Source organism: Desmodus rotundus, chromosome 3 (genome assembly GCF_022682495.2).
Source record: "Desmodus rotundus isolate HL8 chromosome 3, HLdesRot8A.1, whole genome shotgun sequence".
Classification (NCBI taxonomy): Eukaryota; Metazoa; Chordata; class Mammalia; order Chiroptera; family Phyllostomidae; genus Desmodus; species Desmodus rotundus.
The window spans coordinates 12664918-12678738 of record NC_071389.1 but is presented as its reverse complement, the minus strand read 5'-3'; the positions used below and the strand labels follow the sequence as shown (position 1 = coordinate 12678738).

Here is a 13821-nt window from a genome sequence, read left to right as displayed (position 1 = left end):
CCCCTTGTTCCAGGTGGGATCCTAAGTCCCACACTTCACAGGTGTAGGAATGGAACATCAGTGAAGTTAGAGAACTTGCCCAAGTTCATAGAAATGAGAAAACTATGGAGCAGAGACGTGAAGCCTCGTCTCTCTGACTCACAGCCCAGGGTTTTCAACCCATTCATGTGTCCCAAAGTTAAAGGTGCTGTCGGTGCTGTTTTTATCCTTCAGGCATTTAATGTTCCAGCACATTCTTGGGGGCTTCTTCTTGGCCTTTCTAGGGGCAGGTTGGAAGGGCTAGCGTGGTGATTTTTCTGGGAACAGCCCTTAGCCAATGAGGGAGGAGAGTTGGAGAATAAATACCCCAGCCCCCTGGCCCCACAGTGGGAGACCTCTGAGGTGCATCTCCACCCTGACTCCTGGTGGTCCATGGCAGGGCTGAGCCCCAAATGGCCGTGATGGCAACTGTGAACATGGTATGAGAGTAACACCTGAAAACACCGCACTGTACCATTCGAGATGACATATCTCTGTTCTGGCAAGAAGGGAGACATGCAGTTTCCTATCCCAGCATCAGCTCAGCTGTACTTCCCTTTTTGCTAGGATGGCTAGGAAGCTCAGAGGGAAATCTGCTCAGCTGCATTTTTATTCCTGAAGGACCCCCCACTTCTGACATATGATTTCTCACCTGAGTTCACATTTAACTGGGGTACGATGAGTCACTCTTATCAGCTGTCTCCGAACCTAGTCAGTAGGAGGTCGGAAACATCCTAAAGAAAGGATGTGATCAAGTGTAAGAGCTTTGGAATCAAAGGGACCTGGATTCAAATCCCAGCTCCACCCTCAGAGAGCCTTGGGCACTCGTATCACCTGCCGCGCCCTCGGTTTCCTCATCTGTAAATGTAGATGATGGCGGCCTACTTCCTAGGGAGGACTAAATGAGCCGAAGCCATGGAAAGCATCAAGACAAAACTTGGCAGATGGTAAATGATCAACACTAAGTGTTATTATCTATCATTATAGGGGCTTTTATTCCGATGTCAAGAGGATCAAACTGGGGGGACTCTGTGGGCCCCCAGTGTCCCGTGCCATCCCGGCCCCAGTCAATACCCGGCCTGGACAATCAGGACTGGAGAGATGAGTCCCTGAGCGAGGCTGACGCTCTGTGAGGGCAGGTGCCCCGAGAGGGTTGGTCACCACTAAATTCTTCAGACTTAGTACAGGGCTGAGCACATACTCAACATTTGTGGACAAACGAATAAATGAGCAGCCGCATGGGCCAGGGGCTGGAGTTCTGCCTGTGGGCGCCGTGCAGCCAGGGTGTCTGGGCCCTAGAAGGCCCTCCTGCTGCGGGGTTCCGGGAAGAGCCATTCTTCTTCAATCCTCACCGCAGCCCTGCCACAGCTGTCTCCCATTTTACAGATAAGAACACTTGAGATGCAAAGACTGGAAGCAATTTGTCCAGTCACCCAGGTGATGCGTGTTATAGCCCCCAGGCCAGGAGCAGGCCCCTCCCCACCCCACCCCCACGCCCTGCGTCTAGCTCTTCCCAGAGAAATGAGCTTATTTCAGTCTCTTCCTCCCTGACCACAAAGACTCAGCTCTGTCCTCAGAAATATTTGGAAATTTTTATTTAAATGTTTTGTGTTCCCTTTTAACCAACACCAAAAAGAGAAAAAAAATTTTTTTGGCTGTTCCAAACAGGAGAGTTGCTTCAGAGAGGAGCTGGCATGTGTGTTCAAAGCTGGGAAGTGTCTGTCCGCCAGGCTGCTCCTCTGTCCCAGCCCAGGCCACCTGGGGTTGGACAGCCAGTCCCAAGAGCAGACTTCCTGGGAGCCCTGGGAGGCCTGGGAACGAGTGAGCAAACCCCCCTCCTGGAGAGAAGGACTTGTCTCCTCTTCAGGTACGGACATGAGCATGGTGGGCCCTGGGAGGTTCCAGACTGAAGGAGAGGAAAGTGGGAGGGTCAGATCTGGAATGTTCCATGGAAGCTCCAGAGCCTCCGGATCTGGAGAAATTTGTTTGCTAGAAAAATAAGATGCTTTGCGAATGTCTGCAGTCTGTACTCTGTCTGCCCAAGAGAAACCTACCCTGTTAGCCAAAGGGGCAGTGGGGGGGCGGGGGTGGGGCTGAGGCAGGAGGCTGGGAATTGGTCCAGCCCCAGGGGAGGATCCAGAGGGGAGCGAGGCAGGCAGCAGACTGGTTTCCTGGGTCCCCTTTCTGGCAGCTGCAGAGGCTGTGGATGCCCCCACCCCCTGGCCCCTTGAGGTGTGGCCTGTGGGCGGTGTGCCGCGCTTGGAGGGGGAGGCTGGCCATCTGTGATGGGCTAGTGGGTGCCAGGGCCATGGGCCCTCAGAACAGGATGCCCAGGGGGAGCAGGGCCAGCAAGAGCAGCAGGGGGCCTGGGGAGGGGCTGCCCGATGAGTTGGCGGAGGCACAGTGGTCGCGGTTGGCACCGATGCAGGCAGCATAAGCCATCACGTGGGGGATGTAGTTCTGCTCGTGGACGCCGTGAAGCAGGTGTGCCATGGGGCCCTTGGCGAAGACTGCCACGTCCTCCCCGCCATGGGTCTCATGCCGCAGGGGCACAGCAGACTGCGCCTGGTAGTTGTTGTGAGCTGTGGGCGAGAGGAAACATTTGCAGAGGGTCCAGCAGGGGTCTGGTGCTGGGCCCCTCCCGGGCTGGCTCAAATGCCCCATTTCACAAAAGAGAAAACTGAGGCTCAGTGCAGGGAAGGCATTCCGCACAAGGCCACGGGATTCGGGCCTGAGTCCATTCTAACATAGAAGCCTGCACTCCCACACCCAGAAGAGAACAGCAGCCTCCCCTGAGCTATCTGGATTAGCAGGAAAGTCAACCCAGGAGAGGTTCTTACCACTGGATGCACCATTAGATGCCGCCCCAGCCAGGGGCCTCTGGGGACATCCAAACAGATGAATATTTAACAATACGGAATTGGAGGAATACCTTGGTAAGGCTCCTACATTGGAATATTATATAGCCAGTAAAAATGACTGCGATATAGCGAACACCTCTGTGTGCCAGGCTCCATGCTAAACTATCAGACCCATGCAGCATTCAGACAGCCTTGGGAGGTAGAACCCTTTTATGGAGGAAGCTGAAGCTGAGAAAGGTGGAGTTATGTGCCCAAAGTCCCAGAGCTACCAAACTGTAGAAGGGGATTCAAAGTCAGATTGTTCTGACTCAGTCCTGACTATTCTGAGACCCCAGACCTTGACCACAAGCCTACACTCTGTTCCCAGGCCCACCCCCGAGGGGCGTCCTGTCCCCTCCCAGCCCTGGCTCTTGGCAGTCTCACCGTAGTCCACCATGGAGACATTTTCTCGCTCACCGCCCACCACCTTGTAGCCAGGCCCGTTGCCGTACAGGATAGCAGTGAAGGGCTTCTTGTCCGTGTCGCTCAACATGGGGGCCAGACCTGCATGGGATGGCAATGGCCCAGGGGTCATGTGGGCACACCAGGGGTACAGTCCCTTTGAAGGGCCCAACCCACCTCCAGGAAGCCACCTTCCAAACATGATTTACCCCCCACCAACCATCCCTGTTTTCACTGTGCCCACATCCCTCCCACCCACCCATCCATCCTCTCTCTCATTCTTTTTGATTTTTCTTTCTTTTTTTAGAGAGAGAGAAACATCAATGTGAGAGAGAAACATCGATCAGTTGCCTGCAGGACGTGCCCAGACCAGGGATCAAACCTGAGACCTTTTGGTGTACGGGACAATGCTCCAACCAACAGCTACCTGGCCAGGGCTCTCCCATTCTTCTATCCATCCATCATCCAGGTAGCCAGCCACGCAGCCATGCACTCACCTCCCTCCCTCCCTCTCCGCTTCCTACATTCCCCCACCTGTCAGTAAATCCTCATTGAGTCCCACCTGTGCCAGACCCTGAGCTTGCTGACTCTCCCACCCCATTCCTGCTCCGAGAGTGCCCAGTGCCCACCCCACTGGAGGCCCACCTACCAAAGATAGAGTTGCCACGGGGTGTGTACCCGCCAAAGGTGAAGACGTGGGAGTGGTCAGCGGTGACGACGGTCAGCGTGTCTTCCAGGGAGGTCATGGTGCCCGCCTGCCCAATGGCCATGTCCATCTCCACCGCCTCGTGCAGCGCCTGCTTGGCCTTGCCCTCGTGGTGCCCGTGGTCAATCCTGCCTCCTTGAGACACCGAGGCAAAGGCCTCGGGTGAGGGGGAGGGGAAGAAGCCCGGCACCGCGAGCCCCACCACACGACCACCTGGTTCACCCAACCAGGCTATTATGCGGCCATGCGGCCTGTAGCACAGCCCAGAGAGGGCGAGCTGCTGCACCACGGGCCCACGTGTGGAGACTGCAGAGCCAGGACTTAAAGCCGGTCCGCCTGACTGAAAAGCATCTGCTCCCTCCCCCACCCCAGGCCGCTCCCAGCACCGCTTCTTCAGGGGCTTGACCCTGAGGCGTCGGAGAGGCAGGGAGGGAACCAACACGCCCAAGTGCCCATGAGGTGCCAGGCATGACCGGCTGATGGCTTGTTTCCCCTGCACAACTGTCCTGGGCAGAGACCAGTACAATCAGCCCCATTTACAGATGGAGCGACTGAGGCCTAGGTGGGGAAGTCACGAGGCCAAGGTGGGATTTGCTGGGATTTGAATTCAGCTGTGACTCACTCTGGATCACCTGCTTTTCCACCTCCACTCTGAAGAGTCCCCACTGAATATAAAGCACAGTCCGGAAAGGGGGTGAGCAGGCAGGGCCAACAGCAGGCTTCCAGAAAGACCTGTGGAGGCCTGCGCCCCCTGCTGCCACCCCCAGGTGAGCACAAGAGGCCTGGCTCGGAGCCTGGCTTAAAGGCCACAGTCAAGGGCTCTGTGACCTTTGGGAACAAACACTTCCCGTCTCTAACAGGCAGACGCTGCCTGGGTGGACACTCCCAGCTCTGAGGGTCCCAAGCCCTGGTGCCTGGCCACGCCCCCTGCCCGCTAGCCTGAGCCTCACCACTGCTGCCTGGCAGGCTGGAAGGGTGGGTCCTTCCTTTGTTGTGGCTCTGGGAGCAGCTGGCCTGGTGGCCCAGTCCTGGCCCTGCTCACACAGAGCACTGCTCCCAGGGGAGCCCGCGCTCAACCACCACTGGTTCCTGGCTGGTTCCTCGGCGTCAGAGGCCTGCTCGGGGCCAGGCCGAGACCGCTGTGCTTGAATGGGAACCCCGGGGTTTGGCAAGAAAGCAGTCAAGCCGGGCTCTGGAGGGCGGAGGGGCCCGAGCGGGTCTGTGCAGTGAGGGTCTGTGTTTGTGCGTGTGCATGAAGACAATGGCTGTCAGAACTTCAGGAGATTCTGGAAAGTTTATCACATCCTCAAACTTCCTGTTGTTATTGACTTAGCTATCGGTAATAATAGAAACATGGAGGATGTATTCTCTGCCGGGCCCGGCTCCAAGTACTTTATGTCTCCGAACACAATGGATGCTAATAACCCTTCTAGGAGAGGCCGACTCTGTGGGGCCTCATGTGACAGAAACACACAGGTAGAGGTCGCAAAGCCAGCGGACAGCAGCGCCAGGACAAGAGCCTGAGTCTGACCCCAGGGCTCACAAGGGCCCTGGGAAATGCCGTGAATGCCAGCATACAACACTGTTGACTCCCAGAGGGTCTGGCTCTCCCAGTCTGGGGAACCCCGGGCCTTTTCCTATCAGGGCTAGGACTCATGAACTTGACCTTGGCCCCACATGTGCCCAGTAACAGATGTCCACTGTCCAGCCATGAGGGCTCCCGTAGATGTCCTTGAGCCCCTCCAGGAAGCCGCTCAAATGCAGATGTCTCCTGGGCCTGCTGATTAGCCTTTGGGGAGGAGTGAAGCCGAGGGGGCTGCACACCCCTTGAGAGCCAGGCCTCAGGCAGTAACTCCTGGAAGTAAGGAACCTGCCTCCTCTTTCAGGAAGCTTTCCTGGACTAATAAGCTTGGTGTGTATGTATGTGTGATAACAGCTTATTGGACTGGGAGCTTCAGCACTGCCCCCCTCTCCCCCAGTCTACAATCCATCCTCCCAAAAGGAATTTCCTGCATCATCCCCAACCTGGACAGTTCTCTTTGAGAGCAGGACCTCCCCATCCCCTGACCTCAGGCAAGCAGCCCTACCTTCCACCAGCAAGAAGAAGCCTTTGGGGTTCTTGCTCAGGATCTTGATGGCCATCTCCACCATCTCGGAGAGTGACGGGTCCGTCACATTGTTCCTGTTCAACTCGTACTGCATGTCCCCCGGCTCAAAGAGACCTGAGGAGGATGTGGGTAGTGAGAGTTCACGACCTCCAGGAGGGTCCCCAAGGAACCTGCAGCATCTTGGGGACCACAGGCTCCCCCCACACACCCTGGGGGCATGGTGGGGGGGGGGGAAGGAAGCTCCTCTGGATGGCTCTTGGGGCCCAAGGCACACCAGATGCCATCATCAGAGCTACACCGTGGAGAAGGGTTGCCAAGTCCACTGACAGAGGAGACCGAGGCTCGGGGTCAGTAACTTGCTATTTTTAGCTGCTAAGTGGACGATCTGGGATTCATATCCATCGGCCTACCCCCAGCCTGAAGGGCCCCAGACACGGCATTGTGGCCTCAGGCAGAGGATCTGTCCTGGACTGACAAGGCAGCTTGTCCGTGTGTTAACGTATCGTTTACAGGTCAGGCTTGAAGTGCTCTGCTCAGTGAAACAACAGCAGGTTGGGGTCACTGTCCCTTCCATTCACGGAGCTCAGTTTTCTCACTTGGGAAATAAACGATGCATTCCTCGCCCGTGTCACAAGATTTCACCCGCATGAGGCTGGTGTTTTCAGTTCTGGATATCCTTCCAGAACATCTTGCCTTTCCGTGAGTGTGTGCGCAGCCAAACAACAGTTCCGACTGACAAAGTGTGAGCTCGCCCTGTGCCATGTGTCATTCTAGGAGCTTCGGAAGCACGTAGATGCCAGCCTCCAAGATATGCCCAATAAGTCCTGCCTCTTGGAATCCATGCCCTGGTGTGTCCCCTCCCCCAGTGACTAGGGCTGGCCTATGGAGCCAATAGAATACTGCAGAAATGACGGTGTGTACCTTCCAGGTCTGGGCATAAGACACTGCAGCTTCTGCTTTGCATACTCTTGGGTTTCTGGAAGAAGCCAGCCTCCATACTGCGAGGGCGCACTAATCAGCTCTAGAGAGACCCATGTGGCAGGGAAGTGAGGCTTCCTGCCAACTTATTAGCCATACGAGTGAGGGGTCGTGGAAGCCCCAGCCCCAGTCAAGCCTTCAGAAGCCTGCAACCTCACAAGAGACCCGCTGAGCCACTCTCAATTCCTGCCCCAAAGAAACTGTGCAAGTAATAAGTGTTTACTCTGATTCTGAACTACGTTTTGGGATAACTGGTATATAGCAACAGGTAATTATACGACACATTAGCTCATTTAATCCCCACGACAGCCCTATCATTATCCCCATTTTACAGAAGGGTCATTATTCCTGCCTTCTAGGAGAGGACACTGAGGCACAGCGAAGAGAAAGCACTTGCCCAAGGCCACACAGCTCCTGGGTGGCAGGAGCTGGATTTGAACCCAGCACTCTGGCTCTAAGGTCCACGAGTGGAACTGTCTCGTTCCATGGGTGCACACACAGCTCCACACAGCCTGTGTGTGATATGGAGTCTGTGCCACGTGACCCAGGCAAGCAGAGGGCTGTGTGTGTCTGGGGGTCCTCCAGGTGCCCAACTCTGAATCCATAATCTCCAATGACACACCCAGGACCCGGGGGATGAGCTCCTTGGGAAAGGTTTGTAGGAGATTTTGCCACCACTCACTGTGCACACTAGCCAGGTGGGAAAGAGGACCCAGACGTTGGCATGGTGGTGCTCTGGCCTCAGTCTACCTAGCCTAGAACTGCCCCTGGCCCCCACACTGCTCCCTGCTCCCAGGGGAGAAGGGGGAACTGCCCAGTCAGGACCAGCAGACAACCAGGCTGGCTCTGCCCCTGCCACGCATCAGGGCTGGCTCAGATCCCTGCTCCGCAGCCTGGGATCCATTTAAGCCTCAGCCCTAACCGGTGTTCAGACTCACCAGGCCTTACTCTGATTGGCAGTGGGACATGCCGTAGGTAGCTTCCCTCCTGTATGTAACCTTCAGTTTCCCTCCGGGTTTAGTGGGACTATTCACCCTGCATAGCCAACAGTTTGGGGCCCGAAATTCTATGAACCAGAACCCCTTCCTCAGCCCTCCCAGGTCCTGAAGCCTGAGTGCAAAGGTCCCTATGAAGGGGGAGCAGGCTGGGGCCTGGCCCCCAGGTGCTGGGTCACACAGCCCTTGCCCCAGGGCACCCACCCAGAGAACCAGCACTCCCACTCCCGACCCCCTCACCTAAGAGGTAGTCCACGGTGTTGGGGTTGAGGGCCAGGAGCTCCGTGCGGTTCCAGACGTAGTGAGAGTGCTAGGAGGAAGGGCCTGGGTTAGTCATGTGGCGCTGGGGGGGGTGGGAAGGACGGGCCCCGGCTGGTCCCAGAGTTGGGGGCACGTCTTTGATTCTGTTTCCTTCAGTCCTTTAACAACCCCTCCCTGAGGACCTACCATTCCTGCCTTCGAGAACCGACAAATAAATAGGCAATTTTAGTGCAGGGGGAGGCGAATTCTGAGAGACGAGGGGTCCCTGTGAGCCCAAAGCAGGGTCAGGGAAGGCTTCCTGGTGGAGGTGATATCCTAAGGAGGCCCTAGAGGACAAGTGGAACTTGATCGGCCTGGGGTCAGGAAGTAGAGTTCCAAGTAGAGGAGCATGGGGCAGAGAAGAGGCAGGCACAGGTCACAAGGGGCCCACTGAGAGGCATGAGTGGGGTTCTGGAGGCCACGGAGAGCCAGGGAGGAAGCAAGGCCCTAGATCTGCCCTGGGGTCCCCATATGAGGGGACAATGAAGGAGGCACTGCTTCTTCAGGGCACAGAGGCCACAGGAAGAGGCTGGTTGACTCGCCAGGAGATGGCACCATTCAGGGCCTGGACTAGGGGTCCTAGCATTGCCAGGAATCAGCTGTGTGTCCTCGGGAGAGTCCCTTGCCTTCTCTGAGCAATGGCATTAGGATCGGTGGTTTTTGAAACGCAAGGGTTATTATGGGAAGGAGGTGAAAAGGCCAACAAAGTGGGCTCTCATCCATCCATCCCACTCCCATCCCCTCCTCTGCTTCCCTGAGGTGTGTTTATCTCCCTTAACCCTCACATCAGCCCTGTAAGGTAGGTATTATTATTCCCACGTCACAGATGACACGGCCATTCAGTGGTAAAGGTGAGACACTCTAGAACCTAGTCTTAAAGCATGGTTTTCAAGGAACACAGTGAAAACCTCGCTGAACCAGTGCCGTGGGCCCGCTCCCTCCCTTAGGGTCTAGACTAAGCTCCAAGGGAAGCACCCTGCCTAGGCAAGAAGAATCGAGCTCTGGTCCAATGTTCCAGGTAGAGAAACTGAGGCTGGGGGTGCCGTCTTTCTGGCTTGGGCCAGGAGTGGCTCTGGCCCAGCTGGAGCTGACTCAGAAGGAATGGCAAAGCTTCAAAGCAGCTCCGTCCTACCCCATCAACCCTCTGGGGGCCATTCCCCAGCCCCTGCCCCACCTCACTCTTGGCCCAGCCCCATCCCACAAGGCCTCCCCTGGGGCCAGTCCTGGAACCCTCAGAAACCCAACCCCAGAGTGACATCAAAGTGGCTGCCAGGCTGCTCCCCACTGTCTTCAGCCCTGACCGCAGTCATTTCCAGACCCCAGCTGCCCCAAGCCCAGAGGCCAGCCGCACAGATTTAAAAGGCCAGAGCCGCTCCGGGAGCCAGAGCTCTGGCCCTTCCCACGTCCCAGCCTCCCTCCTCAGCACGTGCCCTCACCCAGGCCACAGCCGACTCCCTGTGAAGGGCTTCGACCTCATGCCTGCCACCTCTGCATGCGAGACCTCCCAATACTGCCTGCCCCCGCTTCCCTCTCGTCAGGCCTCCCCCTCCCTGTGGTCTGTCCCCTCTGGGTTCCAGCAGGTCCTGGGCATCCTGCCATCCAAGCGCAGAGCGTTCCACGTTTCCTTGACCACTGATTCATCATTTGGGCCTCGTGCCCAGCCTGGAGCTCTGCACACGGTAGGGGCTTAGGTGGGCTGAGTGTCTATACAGGCTATCCATTCCTTGGCCCACCCTCCTCCTTGCTGCCTAGCTTTTTCCATCGCCCACCCCTAAAGGAAGGAATTGACTGCCTACCTGCCTACCTACTATGTGCCATTCATGTATCTGTTAGAGCATTGAGCCCGTTGAGGTAAGAACAATGACCACATTTTAGAGAAAACTGATTCAGAGAAGGCTCACCCAGCCCCAGCCCCACCGCAGGCCACCCTGCAGCCATCTGGTCCCTGGACAGGCTACCTTATGCCTCGGTTTGAAGCTCTTCCAGATGTCAATGAGGTTTAGGCCGTCCAGCCTCGTGCCCCTGGCCTTCTCGTCTTGCTCATACTCCACGTCGGTTGTATTCTTGGGGAACATGTACTTCCGGCCGCCCCCCAAGATCACCTAAAGGGGACAGGAGCCATCAGTACCCCAGGGCTTCAAAATGTTCAGAAGCCCCGGGGGCCCCCACCTGGTGATGGCGTGGACACCTCTCCAGCCTAGAGAGGTTCCATCTGTGCCGTTCTCCCGAGCCCCTGCTTTTCTGGCCTGGGGAGGGGACATCGTGAGTCTACTGGGGCTGTGGTCTGGGCTTCTGGGTGAGACCCCAGAGCTACGGGTGACCTCCTTTACCTGGCTTTCCGGAGCCCTGACACATAACCCTTGCTCGTTCAGACACATTCTCTTCCTCAACTTTACACCGAATGTGTCTCCATTTTCCAAATAAGGAAACTGGTGCTGAAATCTGATTTCTTTCCCCCAAGGCCACACAGCCAGTGAGGGGCAGGGGCAGGATTTGAACCTGAGGCTTCTTCTGACCCTGCCGTGTCCACAGAGCCCATGATGGAGCCTCCAAGAGCTTCCTCTCCCCGGTGAGAGTGTGGGTGCCCGCAGGCCAGAGGCCTCGGCCGGGGAGGTCTTGGGGCAGCCCAGCCGGGAGCCTGGCCGAAGATCGGGCCAGGGCTCACGTCTGTGTAGCCACCGCCAGGCTAATTTTACCCACCACGCTGCCTGCACGGGCGGAGGGACGCGAGACTGTTTGTTTTCCTTGGGAGTCCATGTTTGAAGTCCTGACTATTTTTAAAACCGGGCCAAGAGCATAACAGCTGCCGCCCACAGTTACCACCACACCGGTGTCTTCCTGTCACCACAGGCGTCAGCCCAGGCCACCGCCCTGGCTGACACCTTGGGAGAGCAGAGCCCGGCTGCGGCGGGCCTCGCATCCACCGTCCCCGGGCCTGGCGTTTCAAGGCCCCCTCCTCTCTACCTTCTGCTCCATTTTCCTCCTGGGGAGCCAGGTTCTGTGGGAAGGCGGGGAAGGCACCCCAGGAACAGCCTGGATCACAGGGACCTGGAGGGGACATGGCTTTGAATCCTGACTCTGTCCCTTCTCGTCCAAGAGCTTGTCACTTCTCTCTAAGCCTCAGTTTCCTTTCCTATCAAATCGATGTGACACCCACCCATAAGACTGTCACAACCACAGGCCTGTCACAGGAGGACATGAGGTAACGCAGTGGTCCCAGCACCCGGGGGTGGCCCCATGGAGGGTGTCCTCACTGGCACGAGGAACTGGAGGTCCCGGTATTTCCAGAGGGGCCAATTCCTCCCTGCCAGCTCCAGCCAGGATCTCTGGGGGAGGGGCAGGCTGTGAGAGGAAGGAGGCGAAGGGGTCTCGGGTCACTGGCCCCTTGCCCCCCCCCACTGTTCCCACAGAACCTGACCCCTTGGCATTCTCCGAGTGGAGACAAGCCCCCAATCTCTCTGCCTGGAGCCTGCTCGTTCCCAGCCCAGCAGGGACTTCACACGGGCTCATTAAACTCCCAAATAACAGACTTGCTGTTTGGCTTTGGGGTTTGGGTTTGTGTCTTTTTCTTTCTTTCTTTCTCTGTTTTTTTTAAAGCAAAAGATATTTATTTTCAGGGCGGACACCAGGATTTTTGTTTCATGTACAGCCAGGGGGGCTGGGGGCTGGGGGCTTTGGGGTGGTGGGGATGCAGGGCCGGCGGGAGAGAAAAGGGTGAGAAAGAGGCGAGGGAGCAGGGGCAATATTCACCCAGGCCTCCTCCTCGCTCTTGCCCTCTCTCGCCCCCCAATGGCCCCTGAGGACCCCCCCATCCACCCCTCACCCCCAGCCGAGAATCTTCCCCTAAGCTCCTGTCCCTCCTCAGGCTGTTCCTGCCAACACTCTCTGAAGAGCAGCCCATAATTACAGCCTGTGCTTGTACAACAAATGTTCTCACATCCATGAGCTCATCTCAGCCTCCAGCGCTCCAAGGAGGGGCAAGGGGGCTCTCTGGTGTTGTTGGACAGGTGGGGAAACTGAGGCTCGAGGAGGAGAAGTGACTTGTCCTAGGACACAAGTCAAGTGAAGGCAAAGTCAGGATGGTGGCTGTGCCTTAGACGCACGCTCACCGCAAGGGTCAACAGGACCCTGTCCTGAAAGGGGCGTTCAATCCACCACTAGGAAGAGGTACGTCAGGGGCTGGTACAGAGGCCTGGGGGGATGGCATGGGGGGCAGAAGGTGGGTGGGAGCCAGCAAGTTCCGTCTGGTAAGGTTAGAAACAGAGGTAAGGGGTAGGAGTGACCTGGGGGACTTCCTTTGAGGCTCACTGAACCCCCATTCTAGGTTCAGGGGGCCAAAGCCCCCTTACTCCTTCACCCAATGCCCCCAGGAGATAACAAGAGCCTGAAAAAGGAACAAGCCAGAGATTCTCATTTAAGGGGAGAGAGTGGGGACCCGTCTGAACACCAGGTGGGCAGTGTCTGGGCTGCACGTGCTCGCTCACCTCCGCAGACCTGCTCAGGGTTTTAAAGCTTGTGTTTCGGGCGCGGACACGTGACTCACGCACAAACGCTGCCACTTCCCGAGCATTCGATACGTGTCAGGCCCTGAGCTAAACCCTACGGGGGTTCTTTTATGAAGATGTTGAAAGGGAAGGCTCAAATTAGATCTTGCAATGGGTTTACAGGACAGCTATATTTCACAAAGGGGTTATGACAGGGAAGGCTCAAAGAGGGCAAGTAACCGAGCCAAGGTCACACAGTTAGCCAGTGGGACATGGGTTTGAACCCCAGAAATTAAAAATTGAGAGCCCGTGCTAACCACAGTCGACACATTCCCAGGGCACTCTGGATGACTGCACGAGACACGTACCTGTTTGTGAATGTGGGAACGTACAGGCAGGCGCTCCCCCCAGGTGGCCACTCTGCCACCCCGCCTCCCTGTTCTGGGGATGAGGTGCAACGCCAGGTTCCAATTTACGAAATAATCCCTGGGCGCCTAGTTCCTGAGGTGTGCTGGCACCCACATCAGGGTTTATCCGTCAGTCCCACCGCGGAGAAATCCTACAGAGCCTCTCTGCCCCGACCACAAATCCTGTAATGGGAGGGGAGCCCTCCCAGGTGTATGGGGAGCCAGGCCAAGCTGCTTCTCCCCGGCCAGCCTGTGCCCGAGGCCACAGGCCCACCTGAGGCCCTGCCTCACAGCCCGTGGGTCCCTGAGCTGGTTGTATCCCCTGAACTTGCCTCGATGTCCCTGATGTTGTGCATAAGCTGGTAGGCAATGTCCTTGCAGCCCTGGCTCAGGGCCTCTGGGGGCATCTCGTTGTCTGAGTACCAGTCCCGGTCGGCAGAGTGGGCGTAGGTGGCACTGGGGGTGGCGTGGTTCACTCGCGTGGTGGTCACGATGCCCACAGACTTCCCTGGGGGGTGGGAGA

At 57.0% G+C, this 13821-nt stretch overlaps 1 protein-coding gene across 5 annotated transcripts in view; it reads right to left on the bottom strand.

Moving 5' to 3' along the window:
• Positions 1–1588: 1588 nt before the first annotated feature.
• ALPL (alkaline phosphatase, biomineralization associated) overlaps positions 1589–13821 on the bottom strand; it is a 57626-nt gene continuing 45393 nt past the window's right edge. For all 5 annotated transcript variants that reach the window (XM_024554333.4, XM_045190622.3, XM_024554328.4 and 2 more), the window contains exons 6-12: positions 13631–13806; positions 10366–10509; positions 8348–8417; positions 6114–6248; positions 3970–4161; positions 3303–3422; positions 1589–2600 (exon numbers count right to left, since the gene is read on the bottom strand). In XM_024554333.4, the coding sequence (XP_024410101.1) occupies positions 2335–2600; positions 3303–3422; positions 3970–4161; positions 6114–6248; positions 8348–8417; positions 10366–10509; positions 13631–13806 (1103 nt within the window). In that variant the 3' untranslated portion in view covers positions 1589–2334. The remainder of the gene's footprint in view (positions 2601–3302; positions 3423–3969; positions 4162–6113; positions 6249–8347; positions 8418–10365; positions 10510–13630; positions 13807–13821) is intronic.